Source organism: Apostichopus japonicus, chromosome 7 (genome assembly GCF_037975245.1).
Source record: "Apostichopus japonicus isolate 1M-3 chromosome 7, ASM3797524v1, whole genome shotgun sequence".
Taxonomy (NCBI): Eukaryota; Metazoa; Echinodermata; class Holothuroidea; order Aspidochirotida; family Stichopodidae; genus Apostichopus; species Apostichopus japonicus.
Window position 1 is genome coordinate 14072884 of NC_092567.1, and position 15349 is coordinate 14088232.

General features: G+C 38.4%; 4 protein-coding genes across 6 annotated transcripts in view; 1 reads left to right on the top strand and 3 right to left on the bottom strand.

The window, feature by feature from the left end:
- LOC139969401 (fibrinogen-like protein A) overlaps positions 1–14450 on the bottom strand; it is a 162264-nt gene extending 147814 nt beyond the window's left edge. The window contains exons 1-2 of one of the 2 annotated variants that reach the window (XM_071974332.1): positions 14253–14450; positions 906–974 (exon numbers count right to left, since the gene is read on the bottom strand). In XM_071974332.1, coding sequence (XP_071830433.1) covers positions 906–974; positions 14253–14343 — 160 coding nt within the window. In that variant the 5' untranslated portion in view covers positions 14344–14450. The remainder of the gene's footprint in view (positions 1–905; positions 975–14252) is intronic. The other variant, XM_071974333.1, reaches the window with a different exon arrangement.
- Positions 1–15349, bottom strand: part of LOC139969399 (fibrinogen-like protein A) — a 75974-nt gene that overhangs the window by 12271 nt on the left and 48354 nt on the right. The gene's annotated exons all lie outside the window — the stretch shown is intronic.
- On the top strand, positions 3946–6915 carry LOC139969392 (uncharacterized). Its single transcript, XM_071974311.1, has 3 exons — positions 3946–4420; positions 5158–5292; positions 6011–6915. The coding sequence occupies exons 1-3, from the start codon at positions 4155–4157 to the stop codon at positions 6765–6767; spliced, it is 1158 nt and encodes a 385-aa protein (XP_071830412.1). The 5' UTR covers positions 3946–4154; the 3' UTR covers positions 6768–6915.
- Positions 7168–11293, bottom strand: LOC139969393 (uncharacterized). Of its 2 annotated transcripts, XM_071974314.1 has the most exons (5): positions 11102–11293; positions 10397–10473; positions 9288–9461; positions 8397–8639; positions 7168–8120 (listed from the first exon to the last, which is right to left on the bottom strand). In XM_071974314.1, exons 1-5 carry the CDS (start codon positions 11138–11140, stop codon positions 7805–7807), a joined length of 849 nt encoding a protein of 282 aa, XP_071830415.1. In that variant the 5' UTR covers positions 11141–11293; the 3' UTR covers positions 7168–7804. The 2 variants fall into 2 exon arrangements, with proteins under 2 accessions (XP_071830415.1, XP_071830414.1); XM_071974313.1 differs by lacking the exon at positions 10397–10473 and having other exon boundaries at positions 11102–11289.

The following is a 15349-nucleotide window of genomic DNA, read 5'->3' on the forward strand; positions in this document are numbered from 1 at the left end:
GGTTAAATATTAGAAGTTCATAATGGGCACACCATACAGTATATTTGACCTTGCTTTTCCATAAAGAAGACATCATATCGATTAAATAACCCTCGAACCGCCTCAAATAAAAAATCCTTTCACAATCTTACCGGTATTATTAATGTCAATGACTATACAGTCCCTATCAAAGTCCTGCATGCAGCATCAAATGTAAACGCATAAAGTAATATATGTTGTAAGCTTACGTGATAGCTTGCTGGCATTGGATGTAACATTGGTACAGATAATGTGAACAAAATATGGTACCAATATCATTTAACTTGACCGCAGAAACTGGCTGAAGGTCCCGAGAAATATGAAAAGAACAGTGTAAGGCGCAAGGAGAGGGGGGGGGGGCACCAACGGAAACCTCCAATCACCATCAGATGTTATGTCGTCTGAGGATGGTCTAAGCAGTTAAACCCCTACCCTTTGAGAAATATTCAATGGAGGTTGCTTAAATGCACACGGTGTTATAGTTTGGAAATTTGGAAATTTTTCAAACGCTTCAATTGTAACATACTTACATACTATATATGTGTATGTACATTAAATTAACGCATTTGTGTGTGTGTGTGTGGGGGGGGGGGGGGGGGCTTATTTCCCTTGATTTTATTAGGGGAGTGATAGAATGTTATGTGGTTACGCCTTTGATGAGGTCACCATGCCCTCACCTCAGTTGAGGATTATGACATTTTTGTTCGAGAAAGAATAAGACGACGCCTCCGGGCTGAGGGGACGGCCTTCAATAAATCGTCAAGCTCTTCCTAAATCGGTAAGAGAACCCCCCCCCCCCCCCTCCCATGAACTTCCAAATCCTGCGCACGTCACTCGAGTGGATTTTTCCTAAACTGTAACGGTTAGTGTATAGATGTTGAACTTACCTTCTTTTGTAACATGGTCATTTGGTTTCGGTGCTGCCGCTGGGCATGGACCAGGATTGTAACGAGCAGCTGTTGAACAAGAATCACATGAAACATTACAGGAATAGTTACGATAAATTTATCAACAAGTTTTATTTTATTTTACACTCGGGAAATTGTTCTTATACATTTCTAAAGTGTGTATAATTCATGTAATCGTTTTAAATTATTGAATCAAAATAAACAAAATTTCAAATAAAAATGAATTTCTTGTATGCTATGACAGAGAACTTAAGTAATTGCAAATAATGTTAAATGATGTTTTCAGTCCGAGAAATAACCAGGTAATGGACCACCTTATTGCTGCAATAGACAGGTAAGCATACAGGGGGGGGGGGGGTAGGAAGCTTCCAAAAAAGTGGGCGGGAAGGGGACAACATCAGAGGGGCACTTTCTCATTCCATAACCATTCGTTATGCTATAAACCGATACACATGCCGGCCAATGGCCATATCACTTAAATATATATGATGTGTTAGTATGCTATCAATACTATTATGGTGCACATGACTCTATCATCATACATCTGTACTCCTGTCCATCCATAATTTAGAACTTTCAAAAAAAGTCCTCCTGTGCTCATTCCTTGAATAAAGTCTTCGAATCCAAGTCATCGGTCTTAGTTTGTGTACATTCAATAACATCAGACTGTTTGTATCTCTTTTGTGACATTGTGCTTCCCAGATAATTCTTTAGAAGAAGCTGTGTGGAGAACGATCTTTCAGCTGAAAGAGTACTTAAAGGAGCCAACAAATATATATGAATGAGTTTTGCAAGTTCTGAAAGTAAGGGCTGGACATTTGGGTGTTCTGCTGTAGCAGAAATGATTGTGCTCATTGATGTTATCCTTTTCACATAATGAAATTGCTGAAGAATAACAACCTAAGCTGTGCATCCAACTGCGGAAAATCAATGTCACTGGTGTATGTTTTCACAAGCTGATCTGATATCTTAAAGGCATTGAAGACTCGCCCCAAACCGCGTGCGGCCATCTGAAAAAGTTAACTTTCTGTTGCTTGCAAGAGACGTTTTGTTCGTGTCGCTACAAAATGCAGACAGTAATGAAACGTGATACCTTGTTAGCTTTAGCTGGACCTGAGATGTCCATCGCTGTATCATTTATACTGTGCTGTGGGTAACGACCGCAGCTTTATGTACTGACTGTACACTAGTGTCTAATTACCGACAGTAGCAAGCTGTGTGTGTATTTTCTGTGTATTTTCAATGGTGGTGTCTAACACTTCTGTTACACCTCATTCAAAACTAGGTCAGATTACCGGCATTAGACGTTTCTTTTTGCGCTAGTCTTCACACCCTTGAAAAGCTATGCCTTTTGTTGCATTAAAATTAATTTCCTCCGTATGGGTTAGTATTGTTTATACAACACCTAATTGTATTCTGGTCATTTGATTGGTCAATAGCTCTTTGATTGCATGCAAAATCCGCTCTATTCCATTCTATGAAATAGAGCCATGGGTTATACTTTTTTTGGTATCACTTTTTTTCAATGGTAAGAGAGCAGAAAACCTGTTTGTTCAAAGCAATCTGTTGCATGAGTGCATTTTACCCATCTTAATATAATATGTTGTATAAAACAAATCATGAATAGTTTCCATTCGTGCAATAGTGCAAATATTTCATTCGTTGAAAGATGTTGCACTCATAACCATTCATTATTTGTATAATATGACCCTGCAGTAATTCCAGTGAATCTCCTTTGTAGTTCAGCAAGGCATTCATCAATAGGGAAAGAATAGTATCCTAGTAGAATGAGCTGCAACATTAATTTTTTATTTATTGAGATTGTTTATTGTTAACTGTGCTTCAAAATGATATGGGATGCCATTTTAAATAGCATGTACAGACTAAAAATAAATAATTAATATAAAATATTAAAATAAACAAAGGCTTAAGATACTCCAAAAGACAGTTCTTTTTCAAAGGGGCACATTTTATTTGCCTGACTCCTACCCCCTGTAAGCAGATCAAGGCTTATGTGTACACTTACTTCTTCTATATTGAGAAGCTTCAAAACTTTATTTATCTCATCATACAGGAAAATTTAGAGGGATATCTTCCACTGGCTGAAGTTGTTCATTTTTCTGTATCCTTAGGGAAAACCCACACCCTCATAGGATGTTATAAGGTGACGATATGAATTTTTACAAAATGAAGTGGAACTTTCTGAATGCATCTGGCAACAAAAGAGTCAATGATATGATCATGGCAATCCAACGGAAATGTTTTTTGCTTTTCTGGATGATTTTTAAGTAACGTATCTACAGAGAAAAGTATTATTTCTACTTAAAAAAAAACAGTTGCATTTTGTTGAAATTCTAAAAATGGCAGAGAACCTTGACAGCTATGCGAACATTACAACTGTATCAATTATAAATGAACAAGAAGATTATAATAGAAAAATAAAGGTTTTGAAAAACATTTGCCGTTATGACATCACAGACTACCCACTGTGATCCATCACAGGGAAGAATGAGGGGTTTGACCAGTCGAAATTAGTTCCATTCAATCGACCATATCATGAGTTAGGGAGAAGATTTTGAGATGGGATCCTTGACTGACAATGTGCTCTAACTCTGCCCTTGTACAACTTGCTATTGCATTTCGTATGACTGTGGTGATTTAAATTACGAATTTGAATGAAGCGATAATTAACTATGATGAAGTATTATTTATTATATTTGAAAATAAAACATAGTTTCCATGTTAATATAAAGGGATATTCCGTTGGCAGACAAAAATACCCTTGTATTAAGAAGGAATATGTTGCAAGCTGACAAAAAATCGGAAAATTGACGTTTTGGCGAGATGTGTCTCGACAAAGATACATTTTCAGATTTTGAAAGATTTGGTATCATCTCGATACATCTCGAAAAAACGTCAATTGTCAACTTCTTTACATATTGGCGAGTTGTTGCATCTCATCAATATGTCTCTTTTACGCTTCCGTACATTTATTACCACGTGTTCTACTCCAATAACAATAAGGAGCTTTAGATTGCACGACGCGGAGTAGTGCAACGGGGAAGTTAACCGACAGTGTACGTCTTCGTACTGACTCCCCGTCCTGTTGATTTTGTGCTTTAGATCTGTACGACGGGGGAAATGGCAGTCATGTGACCAATAAGAATCACGTAACCAAGAAGAATCATGTGACCAATCATATCACAGAGACGAATAGCAACCGTTGCTATGGTGTATGCACAAAAGTTTACAGCAGACGACATACACTTATACTTTACAGCAGACGACCGTAGTGCAAGATTTGAAACGATGGCAAACCTTCATAGAGTTCGTGAAGCAATTACTCTAGGGTATTTAACAGATTTATTAGACGACGACGAATTCATGTTGCTATACGATAACAACAAACCGTCAAACCCTGAATTCCAATATTATGATTACGACCCCTTCGATTTGGAAGATTATAACGATGATGAATGCAACGCATACTTCAGGTTAGTGACGCAACTTAGGCTATGCATTAACGTTTAGTATTATATAGACTTAGGAATAGACCTAATTTCCGATGATTAAGTTGCACATAGGCATAGACTAACTCCATATATACTGTTATGGAGGTTTATAAAACATACCGTAATATTAATAAACCCAGTCTTGTTTAAAGACAGGCTGGATTACCTCCTAATCGACACACAGATGTACCCTAGGCATACAAATAAAAATATAGGCTAATGGGCATACATTAGACTTCGAACGTGACATCAGATTCACTGACTGTGACTGCAGTTGCTGGGGGCTTCTCAGCAGTCAGTCCTACACCAGGCCAGCAATACGACAGTTGTTTTAAGCCTTGTGCCGCCGGAATCACTGCGCACTGCAGGGTTAGGAACCATTTTGTAATGACGCAGTGTGCTTTACACTGTGGGTATGGATGCGTGCAATGTTTTCCTATTGGTTACTGGAACAGAAAGCGTAAATTGTAATATCAAAATTGAGATTCTGACAGGTCCCACCTGTGCAACCTTCAGGGGTTTTTCTTGTAATAAAAATCTCAATTCGAACTTTTATCTGATGTGGTAACCACTTCTGCGAAAAACACTAAATCATTTTATTTCCATGATTCTAATTAAGTGCAAAGCCTGCCATGTTTTTAAATAATACACCCCTTACGTCAGGAAAAAAAGGGTTGATATTGAAATATTGCTTAACTTTATTCATCTTCGCTTTTTAGGTTCAAGAAAGATGATCTCTATAGATTGAAAGATGCACTTCAAATCCCGGAGAGAATCAAATGTACAAATGGATACCGTGTCCAAGGATTGGAGGCCATATGCATTTTGCTATCACGATTTGCATATCCATGTAGGTAAATATTTTCAACTTATGCCTTACCAAAGACTTTAAAATAGAACTTGCTGCCGTCTCGTTTTTTGCCAAGCATATGAGACAGGAATAGGATGCCATGGGACGGCATCTTAAACCGTCAACACTATACAAACATTCAACTTATGTGTAGGCCTATGCTGAAGTTTCGTCATCACTGTTGTACTTTACCCATTGATGTATGCATGGTTTTCCTTTAATATATAAATTTAAATGTAGGACCACCATTAGGCATTAAAAAACTAGAGCACCAATGGTGCAGTAGCTCATACCTTTTAGGGCACCCCAAAAATTAAGGACAAAAATATATTAGGGCCCAAACATTTTTAGGGCACCAATTTTTTATGGGCCACAAAAAATGTTAAGGACCCACAATTTTTTTTAGGCCCACTTGACCTTTTTTATCAAAAAAACTTTTCTGCAATTGTTGATGGGATTGTAGGGTTTGCTTGTGACCACTTTTGATATGGATAGTGACAGATGACACATCACTACAAAAGCTCATACTAGAATGCTGGTGTGAGCTATAAATTAGTTGCCAGGTCTGTCATATGAAGAAATTGTGAGTTGTGAAAAAAAATTGTATGGAATCACAAGGGACATGTGTGTTTTTTTCTTTGCTGTATTGGTGTCCTAAGATTCCACCTTTCTCATTTGTAGTGACCCGCAATTTCTTTAGTATTTTATCTCTTCTCTGGCAGGTATGGGGATATGGTGAAGACTTTTGCCAGAGATGTACCACAGCTCTGCACAATTTCCACACACATGATTAACTTTGTGTACAGCGAACATTCATATCTTGTGGAAACTTTGAACAGGTTCTGGCTCTCCTCAGAACATCTTATGAGATATGCATCAGCCATTCATGCCAAAGGAGCCGCACTGAAAAACTGTTGGGGGTTTGTAGATGGTACAGTCCGTCCAATTTGCAGACCGAAAGAGTACCAGAGGTTATGTTACAATGGTCACAAGAGGGTACATGCATTGAAGTACCAATCTGTTACAGCTGCCAATGGTCTAGTTGCCAATCTTTTTGGGCCTATAGAGGGAAGGCGACATGATTGTTTCCTCTTGCGAGAGTCTGGCCTCTTGACTGAATTGGAACATAGGTCATATGATACACTGGGGAATACTTTATGTATTTATGGTGACCCTGCATATCCATTGAGGGCCCACTTACAAGGCCCCTTCAAAGGTAACCTAACAAATGACCAAAAGCTGTACAACCATTCAATGAGTAGTGTGAGAGTTTCAGTCGAGTGGGTATTTGGGGACATGATTAATTTCTTCAAATCAACAGATTTCAAAAAGAATCAAAAAATGGGACTTACAGCCTGTGGTAAAATGTACATAGTTTCAGGCATACTTACCAATGCCCATACTTGCTTATATGGTAACTCAACATCAAAATTTTTTGAATTGGAGCCACCCACATTAGAGCAATATTTTCAAAGGTAATTTGGGGTTTGCTTAGACCAGCAAAATATAATTGTCAATTATGGTCTAATATGTCTCTTACATTTGAAATGCAGGGTTACCCAGTCTTATTTGTTGTAAAAATACAAAGTATATCAAATTTAGTTTCACTCAAATATAATTTTTCCAGTTAAATATAATGTACAATATATATATATATATATATATATTTATGTGTTTAATATAATAACAAATTATAAAGAAATTCATAAGGGCCATAAACCAAGTGATTCTGAAATAATCTTGAGATTACATTGGACAGTTGGTATGGTCTTTGGTGACTCCATATTGGACTGTCTTTATGTCCTCTGGTACCCTCTTAAAACTAGAGCCCAACTTAGAGGAATTTTGATTTCTTGCTTAGAGGAATTTAAATTTAAATGATGCATTTGGGCTTGGATCAAATGACCATGACATGTTTTGTTTGAAAACATTTCCCTACCCAATTCACAACTTGTCTCAAAATATGACCCGTTTCCAACCTTTGGTGAATATAATGATTCAAAATACTAGTTTTTAACCACTAATTGATCTTTGGTGACATTGGATCACATGACCGTTTTGCTCGAAAACATTTCCCTACCCCATTCACAAATAACAGTCAAACATATAGTAGGATATCCATTTTGATTGAGAGAAGTGTATCATAGCACTGAAACACAGACAATCACTTTAAAATGTATTTTTGAATAATCAAACATTAATAAATCTCAGAAAAATGGGAAAATGCTGCATTTTGTATATTTCTTGATTGTCTTTCATTTTATTTTTAATTTACATGCATGTTTATGGTGCTTTAATTACAGATATATGACATGAGCTCAATTTGCTTCAAAAATTGACATTTTGTGAAATTTAGGTATTTTCTGTTGAAAACACAATAAGTCAACCATGCAAAGTTCATACTTGGTATAATGAGTATATGATCCCTATTGTTTTGGGAGAGGTCATCTGAGTTAAACCATTTATGAGCAATTTTGTACAAACTTGTTTTGGGGACATTGGTAGGAGGTGGGAACTTATTGTTTATTATTACCCTTCATCGATTGCATGAACATCATTAGCATGTTTTGCATCTGCTGCTGTTGTTGTGCGAGGTGTTGCTGCATTTGTTGTTGTTGCTGCATAAATTGTTGCTGTGTCTGCTGTTGCTGTTGTTGAAAGAGTTCAAATCGTCGATCTCTTTCAGCTTCGTCCCTCTTCACCTCTGCTCTTCTCATGGCGAGCTCTTCCTTCCTCATCTCTCTTTCCAACTCCATCTTTTGATGCAAAAACTGAAGAGCATCACTCCCACTGTTTCTTTTTCTTGGCATATTTTCTTTATCTGCAAAATGCCTATGACAAAACAAGATAAAGGTACATCATGAATTTCTTCAATATGACAGACCTGGCAACCAATTTTTGAGACAGAATGAATCCATGCAATCATGCTTGTGTGTGTGCACATGTGTTTATCTGTATGTATGTGACACTGCTTGTAAACAAAAGATGCAGGGTTCAACCCCTGTAATACTTTGCAAATTCAGCTGAGGTCAAATATTGAAAACTTTTTTTTCTGAATACCGGTATACCAACCAACCAACCCCATTTGAGGTAATATGAGTCTCTCACCTCTTCCTTGTCTCCACAAACGATTCACAGGCCCTCTTCTGGACCTCTTGTCCATCGAGGCGCCTCTGCTCCTCTTCACTAGCATTGGTCTTGGGGAGAAGCTCTGCATCATCTTCTTGGTTGGCCAAGTCTTCCAGAAGCACCCTCAACTCCCTTTGGCTTTCCGTTTCCTCAGGGCTAATGCCTGAAGCCCTCTTATCTTGAGAGTTGTTCTTCTGCACCTTATTCTTGAGGCTGTTGTACCTATGATTAGAATGAAAAACCAAATTAGGAATGTATTGAATCGAAAGAATAAGTGAATCGCCCAGAGGAACCCATCCCATAAAAAAAGTCCCTGGTCAAAAGGTAAACAAACCCTCTGATTGGCTCAAAAGATAACAATCTCTTTCTGGCCACGCCCCCTATATATCTTGTACACTTTTAACAATGAATATTCATGACCTATGGAAAAAAAAAACCAATGATGCAATCAAAGAATCCAGACGGGTCTACCCTTGCGATACGTGCTAAACATCACCTACGTCTCGTCTCGCACTTGTCTGTACATGAAACGGAACCACTGAAATTACTGGGGTTAAACCAAATTATAGTCTTAAGTTAAGAAATTGTCGTGAAAATGGAAGGCAAATATGTTCGTCTTGGTACAAACACAAACTTATGAGGGCTCTGAGGGCTATATGAGGGTTGTGAGCTACATGACAGTACAGTATATAGGAAAGAATGCAATGGAAGGTAAAAAGTGAAACATAAATTACATAGGAACCACCAGCACCACCAATTGAAATCCCAATTTTTTGGGAAAATGTAATTATTTAGTATGCTGGGAGGATTTTTCTTTTTCCTCTACGGTATTGTAGAGCATGAATTTAGCTTCTAGCCTCCTTAACATACCTGTCTCTGACAGCCCTTTGGTCCACCTTAAAGGACTGTTTTCTCAATTCGGTGGCCACTCCAGACCACACCTTGCCTCTTTCTAGACTGCCCCTTCGGAACTGAAATGGGTTTTGCAAGGCAACTTCCTTGCAAAGAATTATATCTTTTGCCTCTGTCCATTTCATGAAAGTCCTGAAATAGATTTAGAAGTGTATTTTGAGATTTATTTAATATTACATTACAGCCCAATAGAGATCAATTTTAACTTGATTTCTCGAAAACAAAATGTCTGATATGCATCAAACCTATAAGTATTCTTTATCTTTGTCAAAAATTAGAATGGTTCTTTCCTTGTTTTTCATTACAAAATCCTCAAAGCTGGTCCAATTTTCTGACAATCATAGATGAACCATCTTACTGTAGATTTTGCTGGAAATCATTTCTAGCATACCTCTATCAGTGCATAGCACACACACAACATTTGAGCTCTAAACTTATTTATTTTTAAAATATGGTACTCTGATTTTGTTTCTCAAACAGGAATATGTCATATTTATGATGGTAAATGGGGTTGTATTTCCAATGGTAGAAAACATTGGAAAAATGTAAGAAATAAACACAGTCTGCTTGTTTACAAAAAAGCATAAAAAATCCATACAAGACTGTTAGACAATCCATACAAAACAGTACTGCATGTAGCAGTCAACATTGATTAGGTGCTATAAAATTGAATTTTGGGACCAGTCATGTGCGGTTGAGTGGCCAGTACAGCCTTTCAACAATTAATAAAAAAAATCCACACACTTGTTTTTCATAACCATTACAACCCTGGAGCGTAAACACAAATACTTTTTTTAATTGGAAATCTATCATAATTGGTAATTATGTATGTATATTAGATCCACCTGCAAGCAGGCACTCACGAAAAAGCCTGATTGGCTTATCAAAGCCGCAAGCTGACCGAAGTCAGTGTCTTACATTCATATTTAAAGTCCATGATTATGAATTGTTAATTGTCAACAACTCTGTAACTGGACGACATACACTAATCTTGGAGTGACTTGAACCGGGGACCTTATGATTGAAAGGCACCGGCATTAACCACTGAGCTAACACTCCACTTATACCTGCTGCTACTACTAGGTTTCTTTATTGAGGAACTTGAACCCGCTGAAGCTTCATTACTATCTGAGTTGACAGCAGGCTGTTGAAATATGATGGAAAAAATCAATCAAATATATAGTAACTCAAAGCAAAATATCCTCTGATATACAGTATGTCACAGTGGATTTGTCCGCAATGTATATAAAAGATTATGATGTTTCACTAATTTCGGGCAATCAAACACTCTAAATTATGCACAGTCTTTTCTGCAGCAGAATTCTTCTATTTTAAGAGAAGCTAATCATATAATACGAAAGAACTGGCATCAATCGTAAGTTGTGTTTTAAGCCAGGCTGATTCCATAATGGTGTTTAACAACCCAAATATGCATTATTGGCAAAAATAAGTTGGTGTTTGAGGTGGTATAGCCTTTGCCCCATATTTTGCGGGATGATTTTATAGCTGACCTAGTAGAGGATTGCTTGTAAACGGTAGTGTGAGGGCTGACCCACTACACTCAGCCAGCTATGCCTAGGTCCTAGTTTAGGCCAGATGTTAAATTGTTAGGCTGCCGCTACTTCAACTTGTCGATGTGAAAGTCTGTAGTGTAACCACCCAACAACAGTCAGAATTGAGGAGTATAATTAGTATACACACTGGCAGTACGTAAATTCCGAGCCATTTTATACTTAAACGTCAAATTTCGAATAGAAATACCAAGAACTTACTGAATTTGTAAGCTCGACTCGCCCAAATTGTTCGTCCATCTTGACAATAACAACAAAATTGTGACGTCACATGTTATCGAAGTTGCCGTTTTCACGACAACGGGAAATACCCTGGACACCCGGTGTAAAATTTCAGGGACAACGGGAAGTCGACGTAGACGCATGCGCATAACACATACGTGTCGTCATTTCGTTGTAGAGAGCTCCGCGTCGTGAAATCTAAAGCTGCCTATCAAGAAGTATAATGTGACGCCAAGCTGAAGTCGACAAGGTGCCATGAATAAGCAAAGACAATCGTAGCTTATAACTTTGAAATTAAAGTGCAAACACAATAACACTATACAAATCATATGTATGTAAAGTCTGAAATAAAATTAAAATGTCAAGAACATATGGAATGAATGAAAATACATGTCCCACCAAATACATGCCACGTTTGTTCTTATATGAAATTACTTCCTCTCTATGTCAGTTGTTCACTTGCTCTTGTAATGTATATAGAAGGTAGTTCAATAAAATACCTGCTTGTTCTCTCATTTTTTGTATATTTACCAACGTATACCCATGAACGTTGTATGTTCCATACTGTAGGATATTACACTGGCGACAGGGATTTCCCCCCAAAAAGTGACTCTTTTTTCTTAACTCGTTGGAACATTTGTTATAACACCTTTGAGCAGGCGCGGCGGAACGGGAAAATTATTGGGGTGGGGGGGCTAATGTGTGGAGACTATCTAAGCGGAGCGCCACCATCGGTTGGCGCGAAGCGTACAAGAAAATTTTGGGTTTTTCAAACCCCCAGATGGCCGGAAACGACACTTCCCGAGTGTTTTATGCTGCGAATACCTAGCCCTAATATGGGTCTCAAGCCTGCAATTTCTCAGATTGCACGTAAAAATCTGTAAAAACATTCTAATTTGTATATTCGATGGTGTTTTAAGAGAGTAGCTATTACTCGTAGTGTACTCGCAAAGACTTTTTTGAGTGTAGTAAATTACTACTTGCAATTAAATGCAATAATTTAATAATTAATTACATAAATATTGGGAGGGGGGGCTTATCATGCATTTGCCCCCTCAACTTTTTCATTGGGGGGGGCTGAGCCTCCCCAGGCCCCTCCCCCGGTTCCGCCGCCACTGCCTTTGAGTGGGACACTTGAAGAATTAAACCTTAACAGATGTCACAGTGTGCTATGGATATAAATTTGCCATAGAGGTAGGCCTATAAGAGCCACATTATAAAACTATCTTCATACACAAGGAAACAATTAACTTATGTCCATAAGCATTGGCGTGCACAGGATTTCAAAGTGGGATGGAGGTGGGCGGGGGGGGGGTGGCAAATTCCAACTTCCCTCCGGTAAGTTTGCCTGAACTTTTGTGATTAGGCTAGAGGCGAATGGCGGATGGGGACAGCATATAGGCTGGGGTCATTGACGCCTGCTCCTATGAAGGTAGCCTGGCGGTCCTCCTCCATAAAAAAACTTTTGAAAATCAAAATTGAATTCCGAAGCATATTTAGATTATAATTTAGGTCTATATAAGTATAGATTTAATGCGTTTCCCCCGACTGATTAGTTAAAATAAAATTTAATTCGTTTCTTGAACTCTAAATTTGAAATTCTTTACATTGTGAGTTTGTATCGAAGTCATCAGACAACCACCTAGTTTATTTTGTGGTGTAATTTTAAAGCATTTAGACTTAATTAGTCATAAGATTTTGCTGCATTTATATAGTGTTATAGGCACTTAGCTGTTTTGTTATTTCATTCTTTATTTCTGTTCTATACTTTTCTTCTGTACAGAGGCATGCGCATGAGGGGGGGGGGGGTCATTTGGGGGGGGTCTGGAGGAGGCACCTAACCCTCCCCCTGATACATGAGAGTCTGCTTCAATAACACCACGGCAGCACCCCTTGATCCTTTATAAAATACTTTATTCTCATATATGACCCTCCCATGAAGATTTAGGTCGCCCTTTAAATCTACCTATTTTGACCTACATTAAAATTAAGTATGCCTCAGACTACACCATTTGATATTTAAGAGATATTGATTTTTTGTCTGTGGAAGGATCCCAGACCCCGCATTCATATAGGATTCGACTTCAGTGACCCTAAAGTATATAGTCCCCCTCCTGTTTAAAATCCTTCATAAGACTCCGGCCCATTGAACAAAAGTTCAGCCACCATTATTAATTTAATCAGTCGGGGGAAATGCCTTTTAGATATATATCTACATAGACCTAAATCCCGAGTCTAATCCAAATATGCCTCGTTATGGACCATTTGAAGCTTATATAAGGCTTATTTTGGTTTGGGTGGGGGGGGGGGGGTCGGGGGGTGGGAATAATCCCAGACCCCTTCAAATGAGTCGACGTCAAATACCCCTAGCTATGCTATCTCCCATCTTCATTGTATTGTGGCTCTAATGCCTCCTCGGAGGATGAAAAATCATGAAATAAACAGAAAGTGATTCTAGAATCTTTATTGTTTATAGGCCTAGCCTAATGGAAGTGTAACACAAATAAAATTGCCTATACCTGGGGCTGCCAATTATTCTGGGAGGCAACCGGCCAGTTTTCTTCAAATCGGGGGAACAAATAACAAAGGCAAAGTTGTTGTTATTTGTTTGACAACTGCCCCTATATATGTGGGTAGGAATTTTGTTTGTTCGCAGTTCGTTGAGAGTTGGGGCCTTGGGGGCTATAAGATGAGCAATATCGAGTGAAAAGTGGCAAATGTTTTTACCCAAACCTATAGGCCTATAAATACCTTAAGTAGGATTTAACAACATGTACGTGTTTGGGGTGGGGTGGGGGCAACGCTGGCTTATATTACTACAGTTCAGTTGTGCTGGAAGTATAGCATATCACAGTTCACCTTTACTCTTATACGAAGATAACTGGTATGACATTGGGATCGTTGAAGGGAACTCCGTCATGTGGGAGATCTGGGGGTCCATCCCCAGAAGCAGAAAAAAATAAATGTGACGTTATGCATTTCTGAGGTAATCACTTGTAGGCTATAAATAAGGTCTAAAATTATGTCGACATGGTTGTTCCTAGAACACTTTTACTGTTGTTCACTCATGGGCACTTAATGTATATCATTGTTAAAAAGGTACCTTTTTGGGGGGTAAAATTAAGCCTACCTTGAGACCTTCCTCCAAGAAGCAGAATGACAGCAATCAGAAGATGAATAAGAAAAGGTGATCGACACTGCTTTAATCCTCCTTTCTCCATTTTGAACAAATCCAGAGGCGGAAAGGGAACAACAATCTAAGTTTATCAAATGTGTCTTCTCCTGTAGTAAGTAGGTACATATGTATGTCTTGCCGTTCTGTGATACTAATGAAGATTTACTGACCGTTTGCCAGTAGTTATTACCATCTTCATAAAGCGTCCAATAAAGTCACCCAATTAGAGACTTTTAATTGGTCATGATGGTGGATGACGTATGTAATGTTTCATGCATATTCAAGTTCAACAATTGTGATTACAATATGGAGCTGGTTGTACACAATTCCGTATTCACATCATATCAATTAGTCGATCACGATGTAAGTCTGGAAGCTGCTGAGCGGTCGATTGTTGACAGAAGATACCCCAGACCATTTGAATATGCAATGAACATTGCTTAGCCCCAATTGGCTGATTATGCCTTCAATGCGCAGATAGATTGAACACAGCTCGTTAGATTTTCTTTATAAAACACGTCTTGTGAAACATGCTGGGTTGTTGCTGCCCTTTGAGGTTTCTACTCCCCCTCCCCACCCCACCCTTCCTACCATCCCCCGATTGAACTTTCTTCCTACGCCTCGGATACCACGATTCTCTTGAAAAGTGACCAAATACTATAAACGACGTGTTTAGCAAACCACATGTGTATCCGCATATATAGTTCGTAAAGGGTTTCAGAGATGTTTGTGATGATCGTTTATGGTAGCCTATATATGACAGACTTCTGGTGACCAGTGAGCATGCATATGGCAGTAATGTCATTTATATATCACAATAATATTAGTGTATCAGGAGAACTTGAGAGAATATTCACGTGATATTTGTCAGACCCCGATCAACCCTTTATTGTTCTACCGCTAATAGTAGGGGCGCTACTGTTTTGTACTGGGGAGAGGGAGGGGGACGGGTAAGATGTTTAACTTCACATAAGAGATAGTATAATACCGCCATTGATTCCAAAATTCTTCCGACTGATTTAGGTATGGGGGCATAGAAGAGGAACAGTACT